Source organism: Salmo trutta, chromosome 18 (genome assembly GCF_901001165.1).
Source record: "Salmo trutta chromosome 18, fSalTru1.1, whole genome shotgun sequence".
Taxonomy (NCBI): Eukaryota; Metazoa; Chordata; class Actinopteri; order Salmoniformes; family Salmonidae; genus Salmo; species Salmo trutta.
The window spans coordinates 48,953,475-48,968,288 of NC_042974.1; the positions used below are offsets into that span (position 1 = coordinate 48,953,475).

A 14,814-nucleotide genomic window follows, 5' to 3' on the forward strand; every position below is an offset into this window, starting at 1 on the left:
GTCTATGTCACATACAGCAACCGATCAAAGGAAACACATTGACATTTGTTTGGAAAAAGCAACTATATTTACAAAGACACACAATGAACATTTCCCTAAAATTGTCCCATCATAATACCATTGCATTTCCCACAACACCTGTATCCACAACACGTGGAGCCACAGTAGAACAAAATAGAACTTCATTTTCAAGCATATTTTGCCAAAGTATTTTACCAAGAAAGCTATTCATCAAAACACTCCAGATGCTGCAATGATGCCAAAAACTGCAAGTAGGTTTTGACAAATGAACTCATTCACCCAATCATGCAACGTACATGTACGCACTGTAAATCCTATACCCTGGATATGTTTGTCTAATATATTTTCCACTGTCTATGATCACAGCTTTATTGTGATCTTTTAAAACTGAATAATGACATTTAATGTGTTTCATATGGAAATTAAGCTACTGTACCATAAATCCTAATAAATGAATCCATCCTATTTAACACAGTTAACTTTTAGTCTCACAGCCATCGAGTAGCTGATTTAGTTTTGGGTATAAAAAAATAAATATCAGATAACACTTTCTATGAGGCTCATTCATTTGATGTAACGGATTAAATGCATGAGCTTCATAGAAAATAATGCACTTGAGGAGCAAATAAGACTTAACAAATTGTGTTCAGTGTTTCCCCACACTGCAGTGTACACACACGCACACACACACACACACACACACACACACACACACACACACACACACACACACACACACACAAAATATATATATATCTATGTGATGATGTTGAATCAACATGGAAAACTGATTGGATTTTTAAAAAGTCATCAACGTAATGGATTTCGTATTTTATTCACCCAACTTTTCACATAAATCCAATGACATGGTGAAATGTTTTGTTGATTTCACGTTAGTTGACAACTCAACCAAATGTAAATTAAAACCAGACATTGAACTGACGTCTGTGCCCAGTAGGTTATCTCTTCAGTCAGTCCTATGATTGAGCGTAGTCTGGCAGTGGCACCCCTTGTGGTCTCTGCTTGGCTGGCTCCCCACTCGGATTCCCTGCATATTGACCTCTATTTCTCTCGCTATGTCTCACCTACCACATGACCGGAGCCCTAGGACTGTGCCTCAGGACAACCTGGTCTAACAATACCTGGCTGTCGATGTCGTCCCCTGTTCACCTGACTGTACTGCTGACCCAGTTCTGCTGGTCTGACTTCAGCTGTGGTCCTCTGACTTGAGTTCCCTGTCTGTGAACTTGTCCCGGACCCTGCTCGTATCTTTGTGCCTCATAGAAAGTGTTACTAATAATCAAATCACTGATATTTAACTGAAGTAATGATCAGTTTTCCATTGCTCTAAACAGACCTGAAAGGATGTCAGCTCTTCATGTGAACAGTTTTAAAGTTAAATGGTGCAGTACACTGTTTCCAATCTGTCAACAATTTGATTGCTTTTTTGAATGTCATCATTCAACCAGTAATCCATGTTGGATTGGTTCACTATGCTAACTTTATTTTCTACTACTTATTTTTGTGAATGAAATTCCCTACTCTTTGTATAAATTTGCCCAGTTTGTTTTCATGGTGGCTAGTTGTCTGCTGGCCAGTGTGGTTGTGTTGTTCATTGTTGGAGTTACTTTTAGCAGAGTGCATGCTCTTGGTCTTCTCTGGGGCATGTATGGGTGCAGGGCCTGTTGCAGGTTGTAAGGAGTGGGGTTGCATCTTCTCAAATGAGCAGAAAGGCTCAAATCTGCTATACAAACGACTACTGCCCCCCTGATCGCTACGCCAGTTTCCTGATGCAAGGCTTGCCCTTTCATGTCTTTCATCAATGGCAGTAGGCTGCCCCTGTGTCCTTGTGGATGTAGCTCTGGCAGGAGGGTTTTGCTGCAGCTCGTCAGTGCTGAAACGAGGGGCTGAAGATTGTCCTATATCATCTGCAAAGTGGTTCTTGTCCATCTTTAGCCTGGTAGAGGATCTGGTTGGATTTGCGGTGCCACTCTGCAATGCAACCTTCCTCTCTCTGTTTGGTCTTTGTTCTTCTTCCTCAGTCACTATGGTGTCTGAGCTACCACCCCATTTTGGAAGGACATGTTCCTTGGTTAGAGGGGAACCCTCTTTTTTCTCTGGTATGTTGAGCAATGATCTGATTTTCTTGGAGCTCTTCTTGAGGAAACGAGGTGAGCCCATTGCTGTACTGGTGGACTTGTAAGTGGGCTCTTTGCTGTTTATATCAAGGGCTGCTGCAGACACAGTTCTGGAGGGAGGCTCTTTCCAAATGGAAACAGGGAGTCTCTTTATGTCCACTGTGTTTTTGACATCATTTTGAGAGACAGATCTCTGATCGTCATTCAGATTTGAAGAATATCCTCCATTCTGTGCACCCACTCTTATTCCACCATCATCTGCCTGTTTCCTCACAAAGGCCCCACCATACATGTGACTGGAGGACTCTTTATTGTCTCTGTAGTCTATGTTGGACTTTGGGTCTGCCACACTGTGCCTTTTGTGCCAGTTGTCTTGGAGGAGCTCAGGGTTTTTGATTACCAGTCCCCCTTTGGCTCTGCCCAGGCTGGCATAGACAGATTGATGTGGGTCTCTTCCTGGGCCATAGCCAATGTTATTCCTAGGATCATCCAAAATTTGCATACTTTGCTTCTTCATTATAAACTCACCCTGTCTCATTCTGTTTTCCATTGATGTTGCTGGATTCCATTGCATTAATGAGTAATACGGTGCATTGTTTTGCCTTGCAGAGGGATCGACCTGTATGGAAGAGTTTTTTGAGTAACTGTTTGTCTCCGCTTGCTCTGGAATAGTGGACTTGAAAACAAGCGATGACCTAACTCTGGAGGGAATGAATGAACTAGCTTTGTTTTCCTGAGCTTCATACTGGTCCAGATAATCACAAGATTCCCCAATAGGAGCGTCAGTGTTATTGAGGTAAGACTCTATCCTATATGTGCGCAAGAAGGACTTAGCCGTGTGCTCCAAAGTTGGTATGTTCTGCTGCATGGAGCGGACGTGTTTGTCATTCCCGTGGTAGGACTGCCGAATATTGTGACCTCTGTACATCTGTGCCCCCTGAGAATTGTCGTCCATAGCATTGGAAAAGTGGCTTCTTCCAGGGGCGCAGTGATTACCTCCATCTCCAGCCACATTCCAGTTGCTTGCCCCATACCTTGTGTTGTGTGGAACATGCAAGACTTCTTGTCTCTCCCCAGCATAACTGTGTCTTTTCAGGAAGTTTGCAGTCTCTGCAGACTGGAACTGATGGATGTGTTTTTGAACACTCACACCATGATTGATCATGGGTCTGTGTTGAAATGGCTCCTCCTCATAAAGTCTCTCCTCCATCTCTCTGATAGGGCTCGTCATGCCCATCTGTCTCTCACAGGCTTTCCTGTACACTGTGTCGAGGGTATGTCTTAACTGGTCCTTCCTCTCAAAGGCTTGGCTGGATTGAGAAGCATACTTTGCCAGAGCATGCCTTCCATTCCTTTCTAGTAGCACACCCTCGGGAGGGGCGAGAACTGCTGGCATGGAGGAGCGAGCGAAGAGCGTTCGAAACTCCTCGTCATAGGAATCCACCAGCTGGCCTGTTATGACCTGCACCATACTCAGGTTGATTTTCTCATAGGACCACATGAAGCTGGGTGGAGAAGAAGAAACGTAGAGCAGCAATTACTTCAGTGTCAAATGTCAGCTCTAACAGACATGTTCAGCTCAGTCTATGCACGAGGTCAACTAAGGTAAACAGTTTTGCATTATCAATAAATTGTCTGCTGTCAACCCTTAGCATCTCTAATTCATCTCTAAGTTATGGCACATTTTTCTATCAAAGATAAGCCTTTGGCTGTCTAAAGTAAAACATGAATATTACTTTATCTGTTACTCTTTTTGAAAAGTCAACCCTTTCAGACACAAATCCCCAATCTTAAATGTTTTCATATCTCAAGAGAAGTTCTGTGTTCCACTTAGAAATCAAATACAGTCTCTACAGAAAGCCCTGTGAAGTAACAATGAACAGAACTTCTAAAAATCTTTAAATTGTCCAAGCTTTCATACTTATATTCCATGCATTATTTACATCACAGATGTAAAAAAAATGTTAAAAATAAAATAAGATTGATGTCAAAAGCCAGCTCTTTAAGCCTGTTCAAATAGTCACAATTACAATACAAAGAAAGAACATCATAATGACTCAATAAAGTAGACTGTATTTATAGCCAAAGAACATTTTAATCAATATTGAGAAATCCTTATTCTGAACCACTGGCCTCCTAGTTCCATTTACCTGTATGATCCGTACACCACTGTTTGGCAGTCCACCAATAGAAACCTCTGCTCCATTGTGCCATGAAATGTAGCTCCTGAACGACAGAGGTAATCCTGACCCTTCACTGTGCGTACTCTCATGTTCTGTAGACCAAGATAGTCAAAGTGGCATCTTAGCAAGACCATTCTACGGTAATACACCGCTTTATGCAAAGCCTGATTATTATTAGTATTCTTGCATGAAAGATATATTGACTCTATGAAATAGCGAGAGAGCTTTATTGCAGCCTTGTAAAATGCTATGACAAGAAAGCGTATCTCTTTTCACTGTGTCCTAAAAACCTCTGGTAATAACTACCTCAACCTGTAAACTACCTCGCCCTGCAAGATAAAGTGAGAATGAAGTTTTCAGTGGTTCAGGTTAATTCTGAAATTCATCTACACTACGTTGCCAAAACATCATCATCCCTTAATAACTTCAAGATAAAATAAAAAAATAACAAATCAATACTGTATATACGATGAGAGGAGGATCAGTCAATAATTTTGATTATCAACCTCTAAGTACATGAATTAACATTGCAGCAGAGTATGTGAACTTACCCTAAGTTTTTGGATTTGGACGTCTTGATTCTCAGCCATTGAGAGAAAGCTTTGCAGATGAAATTCATCCAGAAGCACATAAACTGGAGTTCCTCTGATGGAGGCATCAACCGCTTCTTTGAATATATCCACATCTGTAAAAATGTCCATTACAATTGCAATAACCTGTAAGGAAAAAAGGGAAAATAACAAAAAAGGTTATGGTTAACATGATGATTTATTCAAATAATTAGCTTACCATTGTAACACCTTAGTGTTGATGGACCCACCTTTTGGATCTTTTGTGAATTAGAGTATGAGGGATTGTGTAGAGCTGTGGTGCAGTGGTAACACTCCCAAGCACATGTCACATATGACACCCCAATGGAAAATGGCGGTTCAATCAGCGCGTCCACCCTTCCCACTGTTGCTCCCACCTACATTACCGGTCAAAAGTTTTAAAACACCTACTCATTCAAGGGTTTTTCTTTATTCTTACTATTTTCTACATTGTATAATAATAGTGAAGACATCAAAACTATGAATGTCCCAAAGCTGTCATCAAGGCAAAGGGTGGCTATTTGAAGAATCTCAAATATAAAATATGTTTTGATTTGTTTAACACTGTAAGGTTCTGGGTGTAGCTGGTGCAGAGGAGTCAGGCGCAGGACAGCAGAGATGAGTAACACAATGAAATGTACTCAAAATGTCCAAATACATGAATTAATACCAAGCCCACAAACATCAGACCGAACTTACAATAAAACAATCACTCACAAAAACCATGGGGACAACAGAGGGTTAAATAATGAACATGTAATTGTGGAATTGAAACCAGGTGTGTAAAACAAAGACAAAACAAATGGAAAATTAAAAGTGGATCGGCGATGGCTAGAAGGCCGGTGACGTCGACTGCCGAACGCCACCCGAACAAGAAGAGGCACCGACTTCGGCGGAAGTCGTGACAAACACTTTTTTGGTTACTGCATGATTCTATATGTGTTATGTCATAGTTTTGATGTCTTCACTATTGCTCTACAATGTAGAAAATAGTAAAAATAAAGAAAAACCCTTGAATGAGTAGGTGTTCTAAAACTTTTGACCGGTAGTGTACCTGTATCCCCCTCTCAATAAAAGTGTCAAATAAAGTGTCAAATAATTTTTGTGAGGCGTTACTGTAAGCTCAGGAACTCTATGTGTTTACTGTAACTGTGATTAACATGACCCTGCACGCCCTTATAAAGTGTAAAAATGTTATTAATTGTTGTTTTAGAGTTCTAATTATTTTCATGTTATACCCCTTTGGTACATATTATACCCTGGCCATCAGATGTACAGTACCATGACATAGACCCACCAGGTAAATCCAGGTGAAAGCTTTGATCCCTTTTTGGTGTCACTTGTTAAATTACTCAGTATATCAAAGTAAATGTTCACCAGAAAAAAACACACAGAACACTACAATACATGTGCTGAGTCCTATCATTATTAGACCTGTTTGAAAAATGTTCATAATATACACAATATGTCGCATTGTGCTGACTCTTCCTTTTTTAAAATAAAATCTATACTGTATAGTATCTCAAGGAGTGACTTAGTGTGTGATCACAAGGCTATGGCCACTCTATGTTTACCATATTCCCTGTGACAGGTTTGACTTGGTTTGACATACGGATGGGAGTATTACCTATATACAGTACACCCCCACGTCATCTGGCTAATACTTGGAATACTTGGAATTAGTACTGTCTAGACAATGTAGACTAAATCACATGAGAAACCACAGTAAAACTATAGCTTATGCCTGCACATGAACATATTCATTTTGCTGACCTCATTTCTCAATAAAATCAGACTGATCTGTAGCTAACCACACCAGCACTACTACCTGCAATCATGGTACTAGTATTGCTAGCACTCTTCTCTCATCTGGTTCAAACCTGCATTTACTCGTTCATGTTAACTAGACCGACTGGTTAGCCTCACAGCTCTACGGTCGTGGGAGAATATTTACCCGAAGTCTAACTGCCCACACGCGGCTAACGCAACACTAACCTCGCGGCTGTAGTGTGCCCACGTTGCACACCCTGGGTAGTATTAGCCGCAAGTCTTCTACTAGCTAGCTTACGCCTACTAAAGCCGAAGAAATTACACATTGTTTTTACAACAGGAATCTTAGCATAGCCCTGTTCTGCATAATGGCCACTGCTTCTCAATCCCAAGACGAGCCTAGAAAAGCACTCGAACCCCCATGTTCTTGTGCTTGTGGCTCCATGATTGCAGGGAAGGATTTTCACCTTCAATGCATACATTGCCTGGGAAGGTAACATGCTCAGGAAGAACTCGAGAACCACAACTCCTGTAAGCATTGTAAATTACTCTCTAGAGTGGGTTTGAGAAGGAGGTTAAAATGCTTTGTTTTCTCTAACCCCTCCCCTTTCAGCCACCGGCCGAGGTGGAGGCTCAACCCCTCCATAACCTCGCCCAGCTGGGGCGAAGTTATGGAGAGCCTCGATTCCCTCTCCTCACTGTCTGACGACATAGTGTTGGAGGAAGGTGAGCTAGGGGATGATGAGGAGGACGAGCCTGAATCCAGGTGCTTGGGATTACGTATCAAAACCTCTGTGCCTCCTGTACTGCCATCCAAGGCTGTGGTCGTACCATGAGTCTGGCGGTGGTGGGAGAAAGGGCTCTTAGCAGACAAAGAAAAAGTGAACCTCCTGGATGACCCTGTGACACCCAAGGAGTTGTTTAACCCCGCTGTCGACACCAAGCGGCAGAAGTGTGACATGCGACACCAAGCGGCAGAAGTGTGACATGTGTAAGAAAGAAAGCAAAGCCTTCAACTTCTGCCTGCCCCACAAACCCAGGCCCTGTGGCGGCCCGTTGGTCACTGCAACTCACCCCAGCCTCACAGCATGGAGGGGGCACCAAGTTGGCCCAAGACCCCCTGCAACACAGCAGACTGACAATACCCAGGCTAAGCTCTTAAACCAGGACAACCTAAACAGTCCTTTGGTGTGGCCGCAGCAAAGTTCCACTCTCTTTTATCCACCCTAAGGGGGGCAGGATGGGTCAGCCAACCTAGGGCACAGCCCTAAGCAGCAGAGGAGGATAGTTTGCAAAGCCTACGGCTTCCTTGCCCTACCCGTCTCAATCGGGTTTAACATAAACCGCCCGTCCCCATCTCTGCCTCGCCCGACAGTGGGGAGGAACATCTGCGTTGGGGGAAAAACAACATTCCCTTTGTAACAGCACACTTGCATGACATTGCTCACATGGGAAGATGGAGGATGTGCATTCTTACCCCCAAGTGCTCTTACCCCCCTTGGACTAGCCCCTCGGCACCTTCTCAGGTTCTAGCCAGGGACGGAAGTCAGCATGTCCACTCTCCCTTGGGTCTCTTCAGACATACAAAGCTGGATGACAGAATGCCATTTGCCCTTTTACTATGGCCAACCATTTCCCTTGCCTTATGGCATTTTCACCTCTAACCGTCGAGTGCACGAGCAACACAGTCTCTTTACTACCAGGTGCCATTACTCTAAGTGAGCGAGGCAGGGAAGAGACCTAACACAGGCCCTGGTTAGCAGAGATCACTCTCCTGCTTAATAACCAGTCCTGATAGCCATTGTTACGCAGGGATCTGCAGACCCAAACATACGTAAAGACTTGCCACCCTCACCCAGTAGCCATGGTACTCTGGGGATGGCCAGTGGCAGGATAAATCTGAATGCATCAAATTGGGGTTACGCAAGTAACCTAAAGTTTCCTTTGCAGGGGCACCTATACCTTTACTTATGAAGGTAAGTTGCAAAACCTGATTTTATAGACCCGCCCTGACCTCCTCAGACACTACTGACTAGTGAAAAGGAAACGTGTATCATTTTTCTCTGGGAGGAAAGAGAGTTGTGCTGTAAATAAAATGGGGCCAGGAATCTGGTTATTGAATTTGTCACTTTGTCTTGCAATAGTTTACATTTGTGGTTCTTGAGCTATCACATTCACACACAAAGAGACAGTCACATTTGGGGAGCAGGCAATATTAGCTAAACATGAGGCTTTCTACTATTAGTCCACAAAGGTACTGTCAGCAGCTTTAAAAAATACAATATTGTGATTTGCATTCCATAAACAACCATTAGCATTACCATTGTTGTGGACACAATGCATTGCAGCATTACAGTACCTGTCTGGCATCCTGAATCTGTTTACGGATCACCTCTTTGATGGTGGGGCTGTTTAGTCTGGGTGGATGGAAAAGCAGATCTATATTGGTTTGGTGTTTATCATGCATGACCATCGGCCATCCTAACTCCAGGTCGGGTGTTACTATGTCTGAGTGCACAGGCCAGTACGTCCCAGTTGAGGACTTGCTGGCCGGAGTGTCCAGTGCTGGGCCATTGATTTCTTCTGTGTGGCTGCTAGGCAATGGCTGTGAGGCATTTGTAGTGATGAAGTGGAGTTCATCTTCTGAGAGAAAGCTCCCTATCCGCTCGGCCTTGAGGAACTCCTGGTAGCTCTCTCTGCCACAATTCACCAGGGAATCGATAGCAAGGCGATAGGCTTCCTTATAGTGGGGATGAATGTAATCCTCAGACTGCAACTCTCCTTTCAAGGAGGACAGCAGGGAGAGTTGTTCGGATTCCATCGTCCCAGTGGCTAAGTGAGCCCTGTTACAGATGGTGGATGCTGGAAGTGAAATGGGCAAGAAGCAATGTGTTAGAAAAACAATGCGATAGTGAGTGTTTTCAATTAAATAAATTAGGTGTTATCACTGAAAATCCCCATTTTGGTATTTTCCCAGTTCATGTTTGTCTAACTTCTAGGAAGATTATATCCCACTTAACCCAAAGATTTCCCTGAGTTTTCACCATCATTGTAAAGCTGTAGATGTTTTGTTATTTTGGGGAATTCATTTCTGAGTACTTTTTAAAAGATTTGTACTTATTGCATGTGATTAGTTGTCAATCCTGTTACGTGAACTAAACTTTCATTTTAATATGGTCAAAATATTTATTTTTAAATGATGTTTTCAAACTAAACATTGAACATCTAATACTCAAATCATAGTGTAAAATCAGATGAGTTGGTTCTAATATTTTTGGCAATTTTCAGGTGTTTTGTGGGCACAACACGTCAAACCTGTTATCCATAGATAGATAGGCTAATCATGTTTTACCAAGTTAAGCATGCATTCAATTGCCCCTCCCTGTTGCACACAACATGCTTCCATTCCCCTATCACCAGGGGAGTTGTGACTGATTTAAAAGGAAATTGTCGACCCAGTTTCCGTCAACCATATAACTTTAATAGTCCCTTTTATAGTATCTTCATTTAACCTAGTGAGATGGGAAAACATGTTTGTTATGAAGTTAAACATTTACGACAGAATGTTTAAATTAGGTGAAATAAATAGGCACTCAATTGTGGAATGACATGTGTAGTGTTATCTTGTAATAGTTTCCCTTACTTTGTTTTTTGGTTAATCAATAACTATGTAATTAGCTAATTTCAATACATAGACATTCTAGCTGTCAGAATGTACACATCAGAAACAGGTGTTCATGTTGTCAGAAGCACACTGTGTTCTAAACTACTAACTGCAGCTGGCCCAGCTTGTACAGACTTGTTGATTAATATGTCTCGTGTCTGAGCCGTTGAATTGCGACTCCACTTTGTCTCTATGCGGATGTTTTACCTGTTTGATTGACTTGCGGAGCGAATAACTACACTGTTTGTATTCAGCCATATTCCCAGTCACCTTGCCATGGTTAAATGCGATGGTTTGCGCTTTCAGTTTTGTGCAAATGCTGCCATCTATCCACGGTTTCTGGTTAGGGTAGGTTTTTATAGTCACAGTGGGTACAACATCTCCTATTCACTTCCTGATAAACTCAGTCACCGTATCAGTATATTCATCTATGTTGTTCTCGGAGGCTACCCGGAACATATCACAGTCCACGTGATCAAAACAATCTTGAAGCATGGATTCTGATTGATCAGACCAGCGTTGAATAGTCCTTAGCACGGGAACATCCTGTTTGAGTTTCTGCCTACAGGAAGGCAGGAGCAAAATCGAGTCACGATCAGATTTGCCGAAGGAAGGGCGGGGGAGGGCCTTGTAGGCAACCCGGAAGTTGGAGTAGCATTGTTCGAGTGTTCTAGCAGCGCGAGTACTACAGTCAATATGTTGATAAAACTTGGTTACGTTTTCCTCAAATTTGCTTTCTTAAAATCCCCAGCTACAATAAATGAGGCCTCAGGATATGTGGTTTCCAGTTCGAATAAAGTCCATTAAAGTTCCTTGAGGGCCGTCGTGGTATCGGCTTGAGGGGGAATATACACGGCTGTGACTATAACCGTAGAGAATTCTCTTGGGAGGTAATACGGTCGGCATTTGATTGTGAGGTATTCTAGGTCAGGTGAACAAAAGGTCTTGAGTTCCTGTATGTTATCACAATCACACCATGAGTAGTTAATCATGAAACATACACCCCCGCCCTTCTTCTTCCCGGAGAATGTCTGCGCGATGAACTGAGAACCCAACTGGCTGAATGGACTCAGACAGTATATCCTGAGAGAGCCATGTTTCCGTGAAACAAAGTATGTTACAATCCCTGATGTCTCTCTGGAAGGAAATCCTTGCCCTGATATCGTCAGCTTTATTATCCAAAGACTGAACATTAGCGAGTAATATACTCGGAAGCGGTGGGTGGTGTGTGCACCTCCTGAGTCGGACTAAAAGTCCACTCCGAGTGTCTCTTTTCTCTTTTCTGCAGGTAGAGTTTTGGAACAGCCTCTGGGATTAGGGGATACAAACAAAGTATCCGGTTCGGGAAAGTCTTATTCAAATCAAAATCAAATCAAATGTATTAGTCATATGCGCCAAATACAACAGGTGTGGACCTTACAGTGAAATGCTTACTTACGAGCCCCTAACCAACAGTGCAGTAAAAAAAAAAAAATACGGATAAAAATAAGAGATAAAAGTAACAAGTAATTAAAGAACAGCATTAAAAAAAGAACAATATATATAGGGGGGTGCCAGTACAGACTCAATGTGTGGGGACACCGGTTAGTTGAGGTAGTATGTACAGTTGAAGTCGGAAGTTTACATACACCTTAGCCAAATACATTTAAACTCAGTTTTTCACAATTCCTGACATTTAATCCTAGTAAAAATTCCCTGTCTTAGGTCAGTTAGGATCACCACATTATTTTAAGAATGTGAAATGTCAGAATAATAGTAGAGAGGATTTATTTCAGCTTTTATTTCTTTCATCACATTCCCAGTGGGTCAGAAGTTTACATACACTCAATTAGTATTTGGTAGCATTGCCTTTAACTTGTTTAACTTGGGTCAAACGTTTCGGGTAGCCTTCCACAAGCTTCCCACAATAAGTTGGGTGAATTTAGGCCCATTCCTCCTGACAGAGCTGGTGTAACAGATTCAGGTTTGTAGGCCTCCTTGCTCGCACACGGTCTTGGCTGATTTCTTATGATTTTGCCATGATGTCAAGCAAAGAGGCACTGAGTTTGAAGGTAGACCTTGAAATACATCCACAGGTACACCTCCAATTGACTCAAATTATATAAATTAGCCTATCAGAAGCTTCTAAAGCCATGACATCATTTTCTGGAATTTTCCAAGATGTTTAAAGGCACAGTCAACTTAGTGTATGTAAACTTCTGACCCACTGGAATTGTGATACAGTGAATAATAAGTGAAATAATCTGTCTGTAAACAACAGTTGGAAAAATTACTTGTGCCATGCACAAAGTAGATGTCCTAACCGACTTGCTATATGATGTCCTAACCAAAACTATAGTTTGTTAACAAGAAATATGTGGAGTGGTTGAAAAACGAGTTTAATGACTCCAACTTAATTGTATGTCAACTTCCGATTTCAGCTGTACATGTAGTTAGAGATATTAAAGTGACTATGCATCGATGACAACAGAGAGTGGCAGTGGTGCAGAGGGGGGGGGGGCAATGCAAATAGTCTGGGTAGCCATTTCACTAGATGTTCAGGAGACTTATGGCTTGGTGGTAGAAGCTGTTCAGAAGCCTCTTGGACCTAGACATGGCGCTCCGGTACCGCTTGCCGTGCGGTAGCAGAGAGAACAGTCTATGACTAGGGTGGCTGAAGTCTTTGACAATTTTTAGGGCCTTCCTCTGACAACGCCTGGTGTAGAGGTCCTGGATGGCAGGAAGCTTGGCCCCAGTGGAGTACTGGGCCGTTCGCACTACACTTTGTAGTGCCTAGGTTTTGTCATGCTCGCTTCACGACTGTCTTGGTGTGCTTGGACCATGTTAGTTTGTTGGTGATGTGGACACCAAGGAACTTGAAGCTCTCAACCAGCTCCACTGCAGCCCCGTCGATGAGAATGGGGGCGTGCTCGGTCCTCCTTTTTCCTGTAGTCCACAATCATCTCCTTTGTCTTGATCACGTTGAGGGAGAGGTTGTTGTCCTGGCACCACACGGCCAGGTCTCTGATTTCCTCCCTATAAGCCGTCTCTTTGTTGTCAGTGATCAGGCCTACCACTGTTGTGTTGTCTGCAAACTTAACGATGGTGTTGGAGTCGTGCCTGGCCGTGCAGTCATGAGTGAACAGGGAGTACAGGAGGGGGCTGAGCACGCACCCCTGAGGGGCCCCTGTGTTGAGGATCAGAGTGGCGGATGGGTTGTTACGTACCCTTACCACCTAGGGGTGGCCTGCCAAGAAGTCCAGGATCCAGTTGCAGAGGGAGGTGTTTAGTCCCAGGGTCCTGAGCTTATTGATGAGCTTTGAGGGCACTATGATGTTGAACACTGAGCTGTAGTCAATGAACAGCATTGGGTATAGGGTTTCTGAGATGATGCTGTTGATGTGCCTCATGACACTCACCTGGACTCCATCACCTCCTTGATTATCTTCCTTATATCTGTCACTTCCCTTCCTTCTTTCCTCAAATGTTATTGATTCTGTTTCATGTTGGTGTGTTGTTTGTGTTTCGCGTTTATTGTTTTGTTTATTTATTAAAACACTCACTCCCTGTACTTGCTTCCCGACTCTCAGCGCACTCGTTACAACGAAGCATGTGACAAACAAAATTGTATTGTATTCATAGTTTTAGTAAAGTTAGTAAAGTTTTCCCTATTGTGCTTTTAAACCAATGTTTTGGAATCTGCCTTTCACTGCTATTGTGTGATGATGCAATGTGTCAAGTTGATTGTATATTAACTTAAACAGTTTCCTCAACAACAGACATTACTTTTTATGAGAAAATATTTAAATGAATAGAGGTTATGCACATTATTATGCTTATTAGCTCATATGTCTATCGTTATTTGTTCATAGTCCACTGAATTATTTGAAAGCATATTCTACATTCCATGTCACAACAGTCTAATGTTAAACTCTATAGCAGTTACTTACATTAAAAGTATGAGTTATAGAAAATGTATCTTGTAGTTTCCCAATAAATCCCAGTCCGGCATCTTTCTATGTATTCTGTTGACTGTTTAGCCGTATTGGAGGAAAAGCTTATATCTGCCAACTGAAAGAAACAAAGACAAGGTGGTGTCTCAACATGAGAAGCACTCTGTGGATGGAGGGTGTGGATTCCAGTTCACATGCAAATAGCTCAGGCTTTAAACTTGCTCACAGCACAGGGGCTGCCATAAACCTGTTTCAGATAGGTAGCCACACCCACCTCTTCTTCTTTGAGAGTTCAAAGTTCAATTGTATCTACGTAGACAATGGAGGTTTTGATAGTCTGTTCTATCAAATTTAAAGGAGCCTTTACACGTTTTATAATATGGCAATAAGCTTTAACAGTGCATGTTAACTAATTTGATGACATGTATGCTGAGTGTACAAAACATTAGGAACACCTTGCTAATATTGAGTTGCACCCCCTTTTGCCCTCAGAAGAGCCACAATTCGCCGGGGCAT

At 42.5% G+C, this 14,814-nt stretch overlaps 1 protein-coding gene across 1 annotated transcript; it reads right to left on the bottom strand.

Annotated features, from left to right (window-relative positions):
* Positions 1-837: 837 nt before the first annotated feature.
* On the bottom strand, positions 838-14,531 carry LOC115153433 (protein FAM83B). The gene is made up of 5 exons (XM_029698872.1): positions 14,296-14,531; positions 9,062-9,564; positions 4,894-5,058; positions 4,310-4,434; positions 838-3,664 (listed from the first exon to the last, which is right to left on the bottom strand). Exons 2-5 carry the CDS (start codon positions 9,521-9,523, stop codon positions 1,534-1,536), a joined length of 2,883 nt encoding a protein of 960 aa, XP_029554732.1. The 5' UTR covers positions 9,524-9,564; positions 14,296-14,531; the 3' UTR covers positions 838-1,533.
* Between the last annotated feature and the right edge of the window lie 283 nt (positions 14,532-14,814).

Coding starts and splice junctions, on each gene's coding strand:
- LOC115153433 (XM_029698872.1), bottom strand. CDS start 9,523: ATGGAATCCGAACAACTCTCCCTGCTGTCCTCCTTGAAAGGAGAGTTG. Junction 4,435..4,893: donor TCCAAATCCAAAAACTTAGG/GTAAGTTCACAT, acceptor CTTGGTCTACAG/AACATGAGAGTACGCACAGT. Junction 3,665..4,309: donor GTGGTGTACGGATCATACAG/GTAAATGGAACT, acceptor TTCTCCACCCAG/CTTCATGTGGTCCTATGAGA.